General features: G+C 47.6%; 1 protein-coding gene across 9 annotated transcripts in view; it reads left to right on the top strand.

The window, feature by feature from the left end:
* Positions 1 to 16,584, top strand: part of LOC114872288 (ankyrin repeat domain-containing protein SOWAHC) — a 93,390-nt gene that overhangs the window by 7,644 nt on the left and 69,162 nt on the right. For 8 of the 9 annotated variants that reach the window (XR_003788745.2, XR_003788744.2, XM_029179354.2 and 5 more), the window contains 3 exons: positions 150 to 299; positions 12,128 to 12,163; positions 12,504 to 12,611. Coding sequence is in view for 7 of the 9 variants with exons in the window: in XM_029179354.2 (XP_029035187.2) it covers positions 150 to 299; positions 12,128 to 12,163; positions 12,504 to 12,611 (294 nt within the window). In the remaining 2 variants the exon portion in view is untranslated. The remainder of the gene's footprint in view (positions 1 to 149; positions 300 to 12,127; positions 12,164 to 12,503; positions 12,612 to 16,584) is intronic. The other variant, XM_029179356.2, reaches the window with a different exon arrangement.

Below are 16,584 nucleotides of genomic sequence, written 5' to 3'. Positions count from 1 at the left end.
ACTCTCATTTAGTTGTATTATTCGTCCAATGTGTCCACACGTCTGGCATTCTTTTCATCCATGTTTAATAAGTAGTTAGAGGCGTAGTCATTGTGTGTGTTTAATTGTTCTGTGAGACTTGGCAATTGGAAATATTAAAAACCGTGCAGGAAGATGAGGCTGTCGTGGTGAATCCGGGCTCAACCGAGCAATTAAGTTTCCGCGAACGGATGCAACGTTTCAACCGGATGGCTAGCGAAACCGATCTCCAAGGCAGACCTAACGGCGCTATCACTCCCACTAAAAAGCGATCAGACAAGGTAATATTCGATTAACCTTCTTCTAATACCTCACCTTTTCACCTCGCACTAAACGATTCGCCCTCTTTCACTCGGAACACAGTTTTCTCACCGAATAATTATTTCGCCGTATGGCCCGTTGAATTATACCTCGTGTCTGTTCAACTCATTGACTAACAAATTACTCCGGCATTCGTTTACATTCCAAGGTGCGCCGGTCGATCGTCTAATCGCGATCGGTAATCGCGTTGGCCCGTACAGATATAACGGAATCGGATGATTGCAAAACACGCGTGGGGAAAGTTAGCGTGTGCTCGATGAAAAAGAATATACAGCGTTTTAATTGCACGAATGAAATGGATATCGGTCCATTTATTAACGTTATTCCCAGAGGAATCCCGTTTACATTTGCTAATAGTTATTAATCGCGCGCAAAACGTACAGTTGTTAAATATAATCGCGCGTTTAACGTTTATTCTCTTCGTCCCGGTATAAGATATCGACAAATTACTTGGCTCTAACAGAAAGATTACGATCTTCACGCGGATGTAATTCATGTGAGAACACGCATAAAACAGCTCCCTAGCCTATAAATAAGTATCTTTTATTTCCTCGAGATAACATCGGCGAATAACACAAAGCGAGGCGTTTTTCCTCATTTTTTAACGTTTCAAATCATAACTACTCATCTACGGAGGTCTGACGATCGTGGCTATCGATGGGCTGTTTAAATAACATTCCAAGTGATCCGTATGCGCTTGAATTGTTGAAAAATTTTCAAGCGAATGCTTCGAGTGTCGATCGCTAGGCACGGTTGAGCAATCGAAGATAAGCGAACGATTCGCGTGGAAATAATCCACACGCGAGGATATATGTACATCCTTCGAGGGAGGAAGGGACACACGGTGTGTACAGGTCTGACTGCCCATCTTGCATACCGAATAGACTACTAAGAATCCTTTTCTCGTATCCTTTACACGCGCACCTCCCCGCCAGTCAGCTCCTTTGCATCTTTCTTCTCTTGCTCTTTTTCTCTCTCTCTCTCTCTGTTTCCCTCTCGCTGTTGTTCTATCCATCTCTTTCCCTCTCTTTTTCTTGTCTGTCGTTGTTCGTGCGCCGTTTATCGCGGCGAGCAATATTCATCGCATTTGAATATCCTGCGGGCGGTATCTCGCGTACCGATCAGGATGTTGCGTCGATGTTGCCGTAAATCATAATTAGCCGCGCCTGAAAATTAAAAGTGGAGGAGGCAAACGTGCAGAGAGGTAAGGTTCCTTTCCGCCGACGAAACTTGCTACGAGTACACCGGCTCGTCCTTTACGCGGACCGATTCTCCATCATGATTTCGATATGTTTATCGTGCCGAACGATTAAAAGGACCGGCCACGTGGAACCCTTGGCGAGAATCGGAAGGAAGGGAACGTCTTCTCGTGCTCGCTCGAGTCGAACTGGTGGTGTACGAGTACCAAGAGCTGCTTCGATTCGAAACGTTTATTCAAGGGAAAAAAACGTAAATTCCATGTTTGCTGAACTTGCTTCTCAAACATTTGCATACTCTGTTTTAACGAGAATAAATTTTGATACGGGTAGCGTAAGGAACAATGCAGTATTGTTCGGATGACCTACATTTTCAGCGTAAAGTTTAATCCTCTGGGTAGCAACTGTTCGATGGTTCCGTTGTACCTCGTGTGTGAAACCATTCGCTGGTTAATTAATAATCAGAAAGAGTGATAAAAATTTTCTCTTTTACGTCGGAAGATTGAGTCGTTCTCGACGTATTCGTTTAGGCAATTCTTCATCGCGAAGAAGTTCACAGGTGGGCCTGAGGATAATTATTTATTATTCAACCGTGATCGTTTATTTGTGGCGGTCCGTCTTTCATGTACGAATTGAAGAGGGCCGCGGTTGTTAATTTTTATTAGTCGTTAGCGTGGATAGGGTTTCGGGACATGCCGAGGGAATCCTCCTCTCGCCTCCGGACATCCTGTAATCTCTTGGGTGCTCGGAGGTAGGCCCTTCTCCGTCTGGTCGGAGCTTTCTTTACAGTAATTATCATGCACCGTGGCCACGGTATTCCGCCCTTCGCATCCATAATGACCCGTTCGTCTAGCGTTGTGTCGCGTGCCGCGTGCCGCGTCGTCGCATCAACACGTTTCACGTAATTCTCCCTCGTGCCTTTCTTCGAAAGCCTCGTTATGGGTCATTGAATGCATCACGGTTCACATGTCGATGAATGCCTATATCATCGTGACGCCGATGATTGGCTAAACATGGGAAATCGTGATCGACGATCGGTACGACTCGAAAATGACTCTTGGCTGATTAGAGATTAGACGCAGAAATAATTGATAAAATTATTTTTATCACGTCAGTGTGATTGATAGAAAGATTTTTCGACCAGTGTAGATTTCAAGGCATCTCGTTCGGTTCACGGTAGAAAGGAAATATTAAAACGATGCTGTGAAGTTAATGCGGTTATTCGTAGTCATCGCGCTTCGGGGCCACGGACCCGTTGCTCGTTTTTATGTAAATACGCCGAAAGTGCGGGTGGTAAAGAATACTATTAACAGTTGTATCTCCGTGAGAATTTTCCTAATCGTATGTATATTTCTCCGTTTTCCGTGGAAACGGTGTTCCGATGTAACGGGCGTAGATTCCGGCTATGTTCGACGGCATTGTTCCAAAGTTATTTTTTAAACTCGCGCTACAGTCCCGTCGCGTCGTTTCGAAGTCTCGCCATCTCGTCGAGTAGAAACTTTCTTTCGCTCAGCTTATAACGACGCCAGTCGTCGAGGGCGTCTCGCGATACGCCCGACAAGAAACCCGCTTTTACTTCGACACCTCGAGGACGCGTTCTAATTAGGATCACGCGTGTTCACCTCTTCTGGCAACGAGTCTTCCCGGTAGTTGCTCCTTTGTTCGTTACGGTTAAACGAGAGAGAAACGGCTAGAAGATACTCATCGTAAAGGCAGCTAATACGAGCATGCCGAACTTGGAATTTCTCTCGTACAGTTGCGCATACATTAGGGACCCTTGGTGAAACTTGCCAGGGTAGTTTGCCTGCCGGCAAAAGGAGCAACCTCGTCGAGGGCTTGAGGCGCGCTGAAGGACGAGCACGCCAGGGTGGCTCGAGGGTGTAAACCGCACAAAGTAATCTTACAGAATGTATATGCAAAGAGGTTCACCGTCGTAACGACGAGGCGAGAGGCACGAGGGGCACAGCTTGCATGATCCTATCCGCGACAACACCGACAAGACACCCCCAGAGGCAAACTTGCCTCGTACTTCCAAGATTGTTCGACCTTTGCTTCCTACCTATCGCAAAAGCGATACCCTTTTTTTATCCTAGTTCGATGATCTTGTCTAAGAATTTCCTCGAAATCAGAAAATTTCACGGTTAACCTTTTCGAACAGCTGGTTCGTGAAATAATCTATCAATCGCGAACAAACGTATCGTGACAGTTGGGTGATAATTGAATAGCGATAGGGTTTAATAACCACTCGGATAATTACAAGTTGCGGCGGTACCGTTCACCGGTGCGTAATAATTTATCACCGTTACACGAACAAGAGTGTCGAGATGATCGGGTTCGATGATGCGCGGCCCAATTTCCTTGGCGCCATCGGGCAAGGGAGACAAATTAACGCGAGGTGTACGTGCCGTACCAATATAAACAAGCTTGTCTACAGGAGTAGTTAACACCTACTGTTCCCCGTGTAGCACTGCTAGATACGCCTAACAGGTCCGTCGACATTTATTCCAGCCTATTACGAGTTAATCTTGCAAGCATACACACCGCGTATTATCATTTAAATTGCTGCCGTAATACAAGAGCGTTAAATTTGTTTGCGTACCGGTCGCCCTCGCTTCCACGGGATTTCTCTTCTTTACGTCTCTATGCGAGTAGCAACTGTACGCTTGATGGAGAAGTAACGAAGAAAGAAAAGAGAAAGAGAGAAAAAAAAAAAAGAGGAAAAGGTGGCTATTGTTCGTTCGAAACGCCTTGTTCTGAATAAGGTTACGCGATACCACGTGTTTCCCGTTTATTCGATTTATCTTTGGGTGGCATCGAGAGCTTACCAACGGCATCATATCCGTAACGTTGCCCGTGCTAGAATCGTTTCGTCTTGAACGCTTCGATCAACTACCGGCCAGCGAAATGATCTTTTTTCCCCGTGGCGAATCAGATTGCTTGATTTCTTCGTTTCGTATGCGCCATTCACCTTCCGACCACGGGAGTCCGTCTCCCGTAGTGACAAAGTCAGGGAGTACGTCGAAAACTGATTGTGACTGTCACGACAGCGAACGAGTCTCCACCCTTCCGGGTCGCGTCGTTCTTGGTGGTCCGCTTATGGGACAGGGATTTCATTTTTTTTTTTTTTTTTCTTTTCTTTCGTCTGTTTATATGTACCGCCTAACTGTCAGTCCGCGCGATGACCTTCCGTTGACAAATTGAACGAATCTACGTTTAACTCGATGGCTATTGGAGCTATCGAATGAGTTATGGTAAAAGGATGCAATCTGTGTGAATAACTTCGTATAAATTCCATATATCGAAAGTTCAATTTAATTAATGGATTCGGTTGGCAGGACTCGGGATCCGTTCTCGCTTGTACCCAGTGAACGTGTCAGATACGCCAGGCGAAACGATTATGACACGTTTGTAACTAATTTGTATAATAAACAGGACGTACGCTTGACAACAGGAACAGGATGTTGATTAATTTTCATTCAATTTAAAAAATGCATACGAACGGCTAGTTAGAGAGAGGTTCGCGTGAACGATCGATAAGCTAGATAAAATAATATGAATATTCCAAGGGTAACACGGTTGGAGTAAGAAAAAACAATTCCAACGCGTTTCGGTATTCGCAGCGATCTTACGCAACGATCTTCACCAACTACTACTCTTCGCTGGGTGGAATGCATTTTACAGTGCCGATAACAAATTACGCGTCTTCATCCATGTTCTGCCTTCGAAGCAGAAAGGAATGCCATCGGTCGATCGGTCATTCCCCGGTTTCATCCGGTCGATCAGTGAGAGAAGATACCTTCGCTCCTGCCGCGCGTTTCACGATTGGAGACAGTATCTGGCTTTATCTGCGGCTAATGTCGTGTAAGAACTACGCCTCCTTCGATCTACTGACGGCCATTTGTTCAGACACTCGTGACCACGGGACGCGCGGTTCGTTTCAAAACTTACCATCCATCGAATTTAGAATGTATCAGAAATGTATCTCCGGTTGAATTTTACAATGTTATATTGCAATGAAAATAAGCGTTGTACGTGCAACAGTGACTTGCTGCAATTACATGCGTGTAAAACCTTCGGAGCTAAGGAGTAACCCCTGTTCCGTAACGTTCTCCAAGATGGAAGAAGGGTACTAACCATTGTAGGTTGAATAATGTCTTCTTTCAGCATTCGTGTAGAGAAATCGATACGTAGGGAGAGTTTGGTCGACCGTGATCCGATCGTGACTCCACGTTGCCCGTTCAACATTCCGCTCCTCTTTTCTTTCCATTGATACAACGACGATATCGTTCCGATGCGAATCTTTCAGCGTCGCGACGATAATCTTCCGTTAAACGGTGGTGCGTCGGTGGTGTCTGTAAGAGTCCCTTAGCCCTTACTTTATGCCGGTCGATGGTCGCGGTAAGCCAGCAGCGTAGCTTATCAGAAATCTGAGTCGGGCAGTGAGCGGCTATTTGTATTCATAAGTCCGCGGGAGGCCGGCGCTCGCCTGCCTGGACCCAATCCTGGGCCCCGTCCTAGCTTCCACGAGCTCCACCAGCTTCCCTAGGGATATCCGACCGTTCTGGGTCGTGCTCGAAGGAAATGGAAGCGGATGGAAAGGATAGAGGGCCACGTCATTCAACTAAGGCGCCCTTCTCGCGGACGTCTCTTAGAACGCGATGCTCCATACATCATCGTTCAAAAGTATTTCATCGTTTCTATACTAAAATAATATAACTTTGTCATTTGAAAAAATTAATTTCTCGGATTCGTTCGTATAGATAATCGAGGGTGAATTATTTAAGAATCAAACGTGATACGGTGATATTATATTGATTTGATGGTTCATTACGTTTAATTAGTAAAAAGCAGTATTTATTCTATCCGACGTACGATCAGATACTTTTGAGCGATAGTGTACGTGTGCGTACGTATGTACAGCACGTCCTCTTGGTCGCTACGTCGGCCGCGTGTCGGAGAATGTGACCAGTCATCGGGTTATTTAATTTTTCGAGGCACCCCTGTTGCGCATGTTTGCTCAGCCCCGCTGTGAGCACAAATTACCTCGCGACCGAATCACCTCCAGCAAAATATTCGGTCCTCGTCCTCTCTCGTCTACTCCTCCCCACGTGGCCGCTGCCAATGGCAAACTGCCATTCCTGTCGATCACGCTTTCTCCTCTTCCCTTTAATCGAACACCGTTCTTTTCTCCAATCGGAGATCTTTGAGAAAGCGACAAACGTCGAAGAAAATCGTTAGATCGATTCACTGTTTTCCACGATTAAACCATTCGATAGGGGGAGAAGGTTTGATCGGTATACGAGGCGTTCGGGATCCATTTGCCGCAATTGCGGAGGTGTCGAAGCACCAACCTGACCCCCTTACGTCCAAGAGGACACGAGAGCAAAACGGACATGGGCTGCGTCCCCGAACGTGGTCTAGGCGCGTATATATACGGTCAGCCCACCTCGCTATCTATATGCTAATCCATTGAGATGGTACCCGCAGATTACACCTCGGAATTAGCTCAGAGACTGGGGTATCAGGGCCGCACAGACAGGACCGAGGGATGTACCTATACCTACCTTTATCCTACCTTATACACGTAACCTGTCCCCGTCCAACGACTCGCCCTGCACTTACAACTCCCTCTCTATACACTTACATACGCGTACACGAGTGGGCGCAGACAGGCACACGTACAGGTGTACCGGTACCTGCTGGAACCGTGGCTCTGCGTTCGGTTGTTGGACCTCGGTGACTCGGCACTTCCACTTCGTTAGCCCGTGTTAATAACGTTAAAGAGGATGCGATAAACTCGTTAGGAGACGAAACTGTGACCCAGGATGGGTTACGTCTGATCCTCACCACCAGCGCAGGGACTTTTCATTCTCGTCGATTCGCGAACGTAGAAGAATTGGATAAGCTTTTGACAGATTCATTTTCAAATAATTTGATAAATCGTACAATGGTGTCGATTATCACGGGTAGAGAAGGTTGCAACAGAGTGACACTTCCGGCAGGGCAATCGAGCGACGACAATCGTACGATGGCCATGTGCTCGAGTAGCATGGTAAATTTATTAGTCGACGGGAATATGATCGCGCGACGCGTATTGCGGGACCGAGGTACACCGAGGAACACGATAGGTACGTACGAATATAATCCTGTCAACGATGGGTGGCCGTAGTATGGGGCGAACGAGCACCGTCGACGTTCCATGTTCTCCATCCGGACCAAATTCGACGTGCCCGCCGCGAAAATACGAGCTACCGGTTATGAATTACTCCCAACGCCGTACCACCAGCCTCGGCTAATAATCCTCTCTATGCCGAATTTCTCCACTGTCGTGTAATCGTTCGGTACTCGCCTTGTTCAACCTCGCCCGACCACTTTGCATCCATTGCGTATTTCAATATGAAAACTTCATCGGATCGTTCGGTTATCGGTAACAGGCTGCTGAACCAGCTTGATTTTAACGGACCTCGTTGCGCAGCTTGTAGGACATCGCGTTTGACTTTGATAAAAGGTAGAATCATTCTTTTTAGAATTCATAATTTTTTGCTGCCAAATTCTTTTGAGAGCATCAGAATAATTTCGCGAAATTTCCGAATTGCCTTTGTCGTCGATTTATCAAAGGGCCAAGGGATCTCTTGGTTTGCAGTTAGGGAGGTGGCTCGCGGAGTCGCCCATCGCGCGTATCCGCAAATCCAAACAACGGTCTGCACTTGGACGCGATTTCGTCCGAGTGCCGGGTAAACCTTGGGATTATGATCTGCGACGATAGCGGCCGATGGAAATGGCGTTTAGGTAGGTGGGCAGATAGCGTAGGCATTATGGTGGTCGGTTCGGGAGAGGCGTCGCCGAACCGAACGCTGAATCACCCAGCGAGAGTTTTCCTGTCAGCGGCAGTACGGTCGCCACCATCCGACGAACCGCCGTGGAATTGCCTCGTACGGCCACGAAATGAATGCGCGAACGCCCATTAGGGGAATAAATCAGCCGAACGTTATCCACAGCGTCGCATAATCGATCTCGCTAATCCGGGCCTAATCGTTCGTCCGGTAGAAAATTTTCTTTCCGACGATCAGCTCGTTAGAAGACCGCGGAAGTGTATTTAGAATTGGAATCGGCTACACCACCGAGCTCGACTACTCAATGATCCAGGATTAGGGCTTGCTTATTATTATCTGACGGTAATGTGTAACAAACGATAAATATCCACGGACTAATAATAAAACAAATGATTTTGATAAATTGTTTCTACGAAAGATCTTTCGATAAAGTAAAAAGCATTTCGTTGTAATTAAATCAAACGATTCGATAAACTCGCTGCCACAGATGGCAGTACACCGTATATCTGGCGGGTAATCCATAGCTCCGATAATTCCCTAAATCGTCGATAATCTTTTAAGTGGTTGCCGCAAATAACCGGTATATTAATAGTCGACCACCGCGGCCGAACATTAGCGGGCGCATTAAATGGATATCCAGCTTTAATTCGTGAAATCGATCCTCCTTTTCCCATCCCCCCTTGGCATATCTGGCTTTACGTGCGTCGTGTGGCAGGGATAAATTCGAGGGTGCGGCGAGTCGCGAAAATGTTTGGTTAGCATTCGGCTTATTGGCCAGCGAATGTTCGTGCTCTGTTAGGCATGTATGGATGGCCCCCAGGTTATAATAAAGCTAATTCTGCGGTGCTCTTGAGGCAGCTCGTGCCGCAACATGTTTTGCCTCTCGTCCCGTACCAGCCTATCCTTTCTTCCTTTCTCACTCCTTTTCGCCGTTTCGCCCGATATATCCGACCAACCCTCCCGACTCTTCACCTTCCGACTCGTTGTTACACTCGGTGTCTCTCTTCTTCCGCGTGCTGCAACAACCGAATATATTTATACGCCCCCTCGGAGGGTAAGCACGCGTCCGTTTATTAAAACGTTTCCACCCTGAACAGAGCAACCGCGTATACGTTTCGATGCTAAGCTCTCCCGTACTTTTCATTGTCTAGCTAGAAAAAGAAACACTCGTTTCAGTCGACACGTGCGCGATTTTCGAGTAGCCTGCCGTTACCTTGGTCACGTTCGTGAATTTAATTTAATTAGGAGATAGAGGGAATGTTTTCGAGTCGAGGTTGATCGCGAACGATAGTCGGATCGTGGAAATTTCTCATGGTTCTTCCCTTTTATATTTTCTGTGCTCTTTGTTGCGAGAGGGGTATTTCTTCGGGGGCCCGTGTTCGTGCGATGTTTGCATTATCGAATGAAAATGCAGCAGGAGAGAAGGTTAAATTATTCGAGACGACGATCGCGTAATCGTAACGCTTATACGAATAAATAGCGAGTAAAAAATTAGTCTCGAGATAATATCTGAAAGGGCGTCTACGCGCAGCGTGAAGTCGTGATTGTCGACGAAATTCATGGAACGAGCTCCGTACGGCTCTGACAAGGCGCCGTGTTACGATCGATGAAACGAGCAGTCCAGACTTGCAGCGAGCCTTGTGATCGACGCCGTAGCATTAATTAATTCCCGGTGATCTCAATTAAAATATTAATTACGGAGAAACAATGAACCTGCTGACGGATGGAGGCGCCGATCAGAATGGACCTGTCTTCTCGGTTTCTCTTTTTTCCCCGCTCCCTATCCCTTCGTTTCTTTCTCATTCTGGCTGGCCAGATGAATCGTAGCGATGCTATTACGATTACCGTCCTCCCATAAGCCTATCTGATAAGCAGCGCATTTATATGGCCGAGGCTGTCGCGGCATCAACGTCGCTGACTTGTCCATTCGTTTGGCTGGTTGCGTCAAGCCAGAACGAGCTGATCATTTGCATATTTCTCGTGTCTGTTTCGCGGCCAATCTCATCGAATGTCCGATCGTTTAAAAAGCAGCGAAACCTACCGGTGACAAGGATCTTAATGTTCTCCTTCGAAAGCAGCGCGTCATTGCTGGCTCGTAGAGAAATTCAAGAAATAGATTGTAACGCTGTATATCCGATTATCCTTTAAACGTTACTTAACTTCCTCGCTCTGTCATAAACAAATGACTTTAATCGATCGCCGATTAATGGGTCACGGTACAAGGATTAATCCTTTCTCGAAGGATCTCGCGCGAGTCGTCGAATAGAATAAGGACGGCAACCGAATCCATTTCACGGGCCATCCGCGCGAGTTCGGTTATCGTCGATGCGGCCAGGCAATAACAAGCGCTTATTGAAAATACGATTGTCGAATCACTGATGGAGGATAACGTTCGGGACACGTACATAATAAAGACTATTCCGCTCGTGTGTATCGATGCATTTGCGAGGCACAACTGCTGGGAGAGAGTGGTCGTATAGCCCAGGAAAGCTGGGAACGTAGTCGGGCTGCACCACCTGACGCGACGGGGGGTCAGTGGTTCTCATTTGACCGGTTCAGAGAGAAAATTAGTAAGGGGTAGCAAGGAGAAAAATGTCGCGGTGACACGCGAGTGAGATCGACTCGGATCGAGTCGAGCAATTTGCATTCTACGATACGGTGTACGGTAAAGGAGGAGGAGGAGGAGGGCGCACGGTTCTGGGATTAAAGCGAAATTAAATTAAGCGAGGAACGCGAGCTATGCGAGCTTAAGCCGGGCCCTGTTGATCGGCCTCTCGAATCACGATTTCACTTAAGGACACGCGAGCTGGTGTCGATCGATAGAGATATATCTGGGCCCGGGCTAATGATGACTCGACCGAATTCGAGAGCTCCTCAGTCCTCTTGCCTCCTCCTCTACCCTCTCGTTGAAAGTAATTTACGAGGAGTCACGATTGATTCGGATACGAGTGTCGATGTGAGCACCTCGAACGGACGATGCAGCCGTGACGAGTGAAAATACAAACAGTTTAACAGGGATGAGTAGTCGTTTAGCGTTCTTCGGATCAGCCGCTCCTCGTTCTCCCTCTTCTCTTTTCAACCCTTTTTCTCTACCTCTTTCTTAGCTTGCCACGCGAATATAGATACGTATAGCAGTTCGTTGCGAACGCTAGACGAATATGGGGTATTAAAAAATTGAAATAATGCGAATAGATGGAGTGGAAATCGATCGGAAAAATAGGGGTTAAATTGTTAAAGGGTCAACTGCGTAATGGTTCGTAACGTAAATGGGTTAAGCGAGACCATTAGTGCGATTTCACATCGATACGAGTGGATAGGGACCGAATGTAGACAAAGTTAGCCGCAGGCCGATGAAACGCTCGCTGTCCGCCCGGCGGTGGTCGACAGGGGTTGCGTAAGTTGGTCCAACCTCCTGCGGTCTTGCGTCAGAGAATCAATTATTGGATCCGTATATCAATCTGATGAGCGGAGCGCGTTCGTGGCGTGCGGCACCCCGCTGCTTTTACGCATTTTCTTCTCCCTGTTCACCCCGCTGTGGGGCGTTGGTAACTGTGGAGAAGTGCACTTCTCCTCTCCGTATGGCTCAGCACCATATAGAGCGGTCGTACGCGTACGACCGGTTCTCCACGTTTCGAAGGCTCTGTTCGTCCCGTCCGGTCCCGTCGCGTCGAGCCGCGTCGAGCCGCGTCGGCCGTGACGTAGCCGGTAATGTTGATTTTTCGAAGTCGACTGACTCGTACTGTTTTCTTCTCTCCGCAGGGCGCCGACGAGGATGACAGCGCTTCCGTTGCCTCGGTAAGTTCATCATCATCATCGTCATCGTCTTCGTTTCTCTTCCGTGGATCGTGATTATCGCGCGCGCGTCTACCCCTTTCGAACGGATAATTCTTTTCGTGGTCGGGAACGTGCAACGGATTGCGCGTTGCTACGATAAATGCACGCGATCTGGTATCGTGATCTTAATTAAAATTTCCCCTTCTAATCGGCTGATGAATCTCACTTCGACCTCCCGATCCGATGCGATCCGTTCCGTACCGTTCCGTTTCGTTTCGTTTCGTTTCGTCTCGCGTTATCGTTCGGTGGCTGAATATCGCGAGTAACCCCTGTTAATCGAGGCAATTATTGCATCGGGAAGCAGCAACTGGACGGGAAGTCACGGGAGTGGTTGGTCAGAGCGGCGCAAGGGGATTATCAGGCATTGGCGAAATTGGCTGCGGAGGAACCTCGGCTCGCACGGCTCAAGGTAAGCGATATTTATCCTTTATTTTCTTTCATTTTCTCGCAAGTGTATTTCATAAATTGTACACCAGTCCACGCGTGATGCTTCGTACCTCGCGTCAGATATTCGCTTCGTATAAATTACCTTTCGATACAAAGCAATTCCCGTGTTTCGGTTGCGTGCGCGTCTTCGATCCGGGAAGACCAGTTAAAAAATTGTAGATTCGCGGGCAAGTTGGCCGATCGTTCACCTATATAGACGGGCACACCGGTCCGTGTACCGCGCAATGGATCTCATTGAGTTACGAGCACACCGCCTCGGGTGATAATGACAAAGGTGGCGGGCCAGAGGTTCGGAAATATAATTACGGTGTGGCTTACCGTAGGCCTGGGATCAGGCCGTTATTACACGCACGGCAGAACTTAACACCTGCGGCGTTGTAAATTCGCCGTTTTCACGCGCCACCATTGACAGGTCAATAAATCTAAGAGCCCCCGTGGCAATCAGGCAGCCGGTGTATACGAAACCGCCAATATGTGGAGCGGATCACTAGTGTCCGATAGTAACGAGTTAAGGATTATTCACACTATTCGTATACCTTATCCGATACCGTACATAGATCGTTGCCAATCACCTAAATTTCCATTTTTTCATTCTTAAAAAAATTTCTTTCTTAAACATTGCCTATGGCGGGGTGTTTCAATTTCATTTGAAGGAGACGTTAAACGATGATACGTTGAGGATAACCGTTCACAACGCGATGGTTGCCGTTAACAAGGCTCGTTTTCTGGTCGAATAGTTTGAACTGGCCTTTAACGGGCGCTCGTGAAACGTAGGAGTGAGGAAGGAACACAGGGGATGAAGGGGCTGTAAAGTGGGGATGTAGCAGGATGGCTGGAGGTGGTTTGCGAAAGGGGATGGAGGTGGCTCGACCGCACAGGGGCTGCGTGCTGAATTCATTCCGCTGGACAAGGTTGCCCCACACCCACCTCCGGCCCACGTCTGCCTCATCCCTTGGGATAAATTGGCCGAACCCGCGTGTTTGCGGATAACATCGCCGCGATATACGCTCGCCTATGGCCGCCGACGCCGTACGAACGTAACCGTACAACGACGGCCCCCTTTTTGCCACTGGTCTCGCGTTCCTGGAAATTGGCAACCAACCACGTTCCGTACCGTTGTCTTTTTCGCGTACGTTCTAGTCCACCGTCTATCACCACGCGTTCAGCTTTTGCGTGCATCACCGAGAAAACAGTGGAAAAATGTTTCTCGTTAAAAATTCTGTTCTTGTTCGAGGAACGTTCGTTTCGTTTGGCGGAATGGTACTCTGTTGCAAGTCCAAGTATTTGTTGAATCAGAAATTTACCGTAACCAATGTTCAGGTGTGCTACATCGTTTGCAATCGAGGTTTCAACGTATATAGAAACACATATATCCTATATATTAATCCATCGATGAATATGCAACGGTCAGGCAGGTCGGTAGAATGCGAGGGCGATGGGATGCGGGAGACAAAGTGAAGCAAACGACAGGAAGGGTGTCGTTGTGGGAGGGCAAGGGACGTCGCTAGGCATTCCAATTACTCCCCCGTTAATTAAATCAACACGGAAGCTAATCAACGTTACTCTCCCACTCGTCGTTTCTCTCCCGGTTGGCCGAATTTTTCTCTCGGACAAATAAATCAGACGATTGAAGGATAACCGAACGAACGGTAAAATCGTGTCCCATGGCTGATCGCGGCTGAAGACGGTCGCGGTGAATAATTGATAGAGGTTCGATTGAACGTTCAACACGAAAAGACGGATTACCCCTTTTCTCTTTTGCATCGATTAACCATCATCGATCGCGCTTTTGTGCGATCCCTTACGAGGCAACCGTCAACAGTCACGCCGCGTAGCTTTTTATTTTTCTTTTCTCCTGGATGCTTTACGAGCCCGTATTAAAGAGCCGTTCGCACACGTGGCCTACGTGATCCATGCACGAACCTCCTGGACACGACCATTGTATTCCCTGGCTGGGTCAGGTGTACACGCTCGTCGTGGTACCGTGTGTGCCCATTATACTTTATTAACCGACGCGTCTGGCATCGCGATAGATTCGTCTGTTCAATTTCTGCGTGCGTCCCGTTCCGATGCAAGACTGGTAAACAAAGCTCTGACGCATCGTTTCGCAATCCGTTCTTTCATTCTTTTCAATGAAATCCTTTGAATCCTTCGTAGAATGTCCGCTTCTCATCGAAGAATAAAATATCGTAACGGAAAGCCATTAACAACGCGGAAAACAATTTTATATTCGATATTTTCGATTTATCCTATCGCTTGTAATCTCACTCCTTCCGCTTGTATCATCAGTTACACGACACCCTGTATATTGGCCGTTGAACACGGGTTCAGCATCCGTCCGTGTATTTATCCGCTGGTATCGGTTGGTTTAATAACGCCAGGCAATCAGAAGGTGTTCCCTCCTACCTACAACTTCTGCATTCGCGGCCACCTCCTCCCTTCCCCCTATCTCGCCGATAAATAATAACCATTTGTATCGGATTCTAATTACTCGCTCTAAGCAAACAAATAAACGGCAGGCCGATGAGGAGACGGGGACCGTGAGAGGGGCAGGTTTAATGTTATGGTGGCTGCAGGCTGATTTAAGGAGTGTGGGACCGCCCACCTCGAAGATGCATCTTCGGCTCGGCCATCGGTCCACCTGTTATGAGTGTTTCAACGCCACTGTGCGTTCTTCTTTTTCTCGATTCGCTTCTCGATACCTGTTGCCGTTACCGAGCCGAGAAAAACATCGAAAATACCGTGGCGTAATTAAATTGCCACGAATCGCGATCCTCCGGCTTGAACATTCCCACCGGATGGCTACCATCTTGCTAGAAATGTCATTTATTTTAATACGGCCAACTTGCCACCCTACAATCGTAGTTATTCCAACTGAAATTTATTTCATTTTTTAATTGAAACTTAGGAGATTAATAGAAGAAGAGATTCTAGGCGAGAGAGCATAGACGTTTAGTTTTCATTTAAAATATCTTCGAAGAGAAATCCCGACGGTAGTTGGTTACCGGTGGGCTATTAGCGGGCGTAACGCAGATCGTGGCAGCGTCACAGGACTAAGTAAACCCTGGCTAACAAGGAGGCGTATCCTGGCATCGAAGCCGGTGCCAGGAATGATCTACCGATACGTAGTTGGCATTATTTCGTTCCACGTTTCTCCTTCATCTAGCTAGCTATCTTTTTTTTCCCTTCTTCCTTCTTACTCTCCACCCTTGTTCTCGCTTCGACTCGCGCGTACGAAAGGCGCACGCATAACGAACAGACGAGATATACCTCTGCACCTCCTACCTACGCCCCCGAATATTAACAATCTGATTTATGCTCGTAATTATCTCTAGTTATTTTCTGAGAGAAAGGACCGATGTATTCGCGAGAGTTTGTCTTTCGTAGCTGCCGGTGCTGCTGATACACAACAAATTAACCGTTCCTTCTTCCGCCTCCTCTCCTTCTCATCCTGTTCGCTCGACGATGTTTCTTTCTGTTTTCGAGACTAGCCTTTCCTCGCCTATTTATAGGTGTCTCGTTTCCCTTCGTAATTGCCTTCTTATTATATTGGGCGATGGCCCCGGGAGAAGACGGTAGCAGTAGAAGAACGTTAGACCGTGTTCGGTTCAGCCTCGAATTCAGCCTCGCGGCTGATCATTTATCCTCGACCGAGAGACCGGCCAAACGACCTGTCGCCCCTTTGTGCCTCCTGCCCGCTTTGAAGCCACTGAGAAATATATTTTCAGCCTTGCTCGCGATTATTACGTACGCCGAGTCTGTCGGTAATTAGCACTGGCTCGTTTCACGCTCATCTGAACGCTGCCCTTTCAACGTTTTATCCTTCGGATAAGCTATTTGCCTGCCAGTTCCAACCTTCCAACTTTCTTCATCTTCGCCTAGTTCTGTTTCCATCGCGTGTAAGGAGACAGCGAGGAAGTTTGGGAGCTGATAAC

Source organism: Osmia bicornis, chromosome 5 (genome assembly GCF_907164935.1).
Source record: "Osmia bicornis bicornis chromosome 5, iOsmBic2.1, whole genome shotgun sequence".
In the NCBI taxonomy this organism is placed as follows: domain Eukaryota; kingdom Metazoa; phylum Arthropoda; class Insecta; order Hymenoptera; family Megachilidae; genus Osmia; species Osmia bicornis.
The sequence above is the reverse complement of the archived record's forward strand: the minus strand, read 5'-3'. Positions and strand labels throughout refer to the sequence as shown.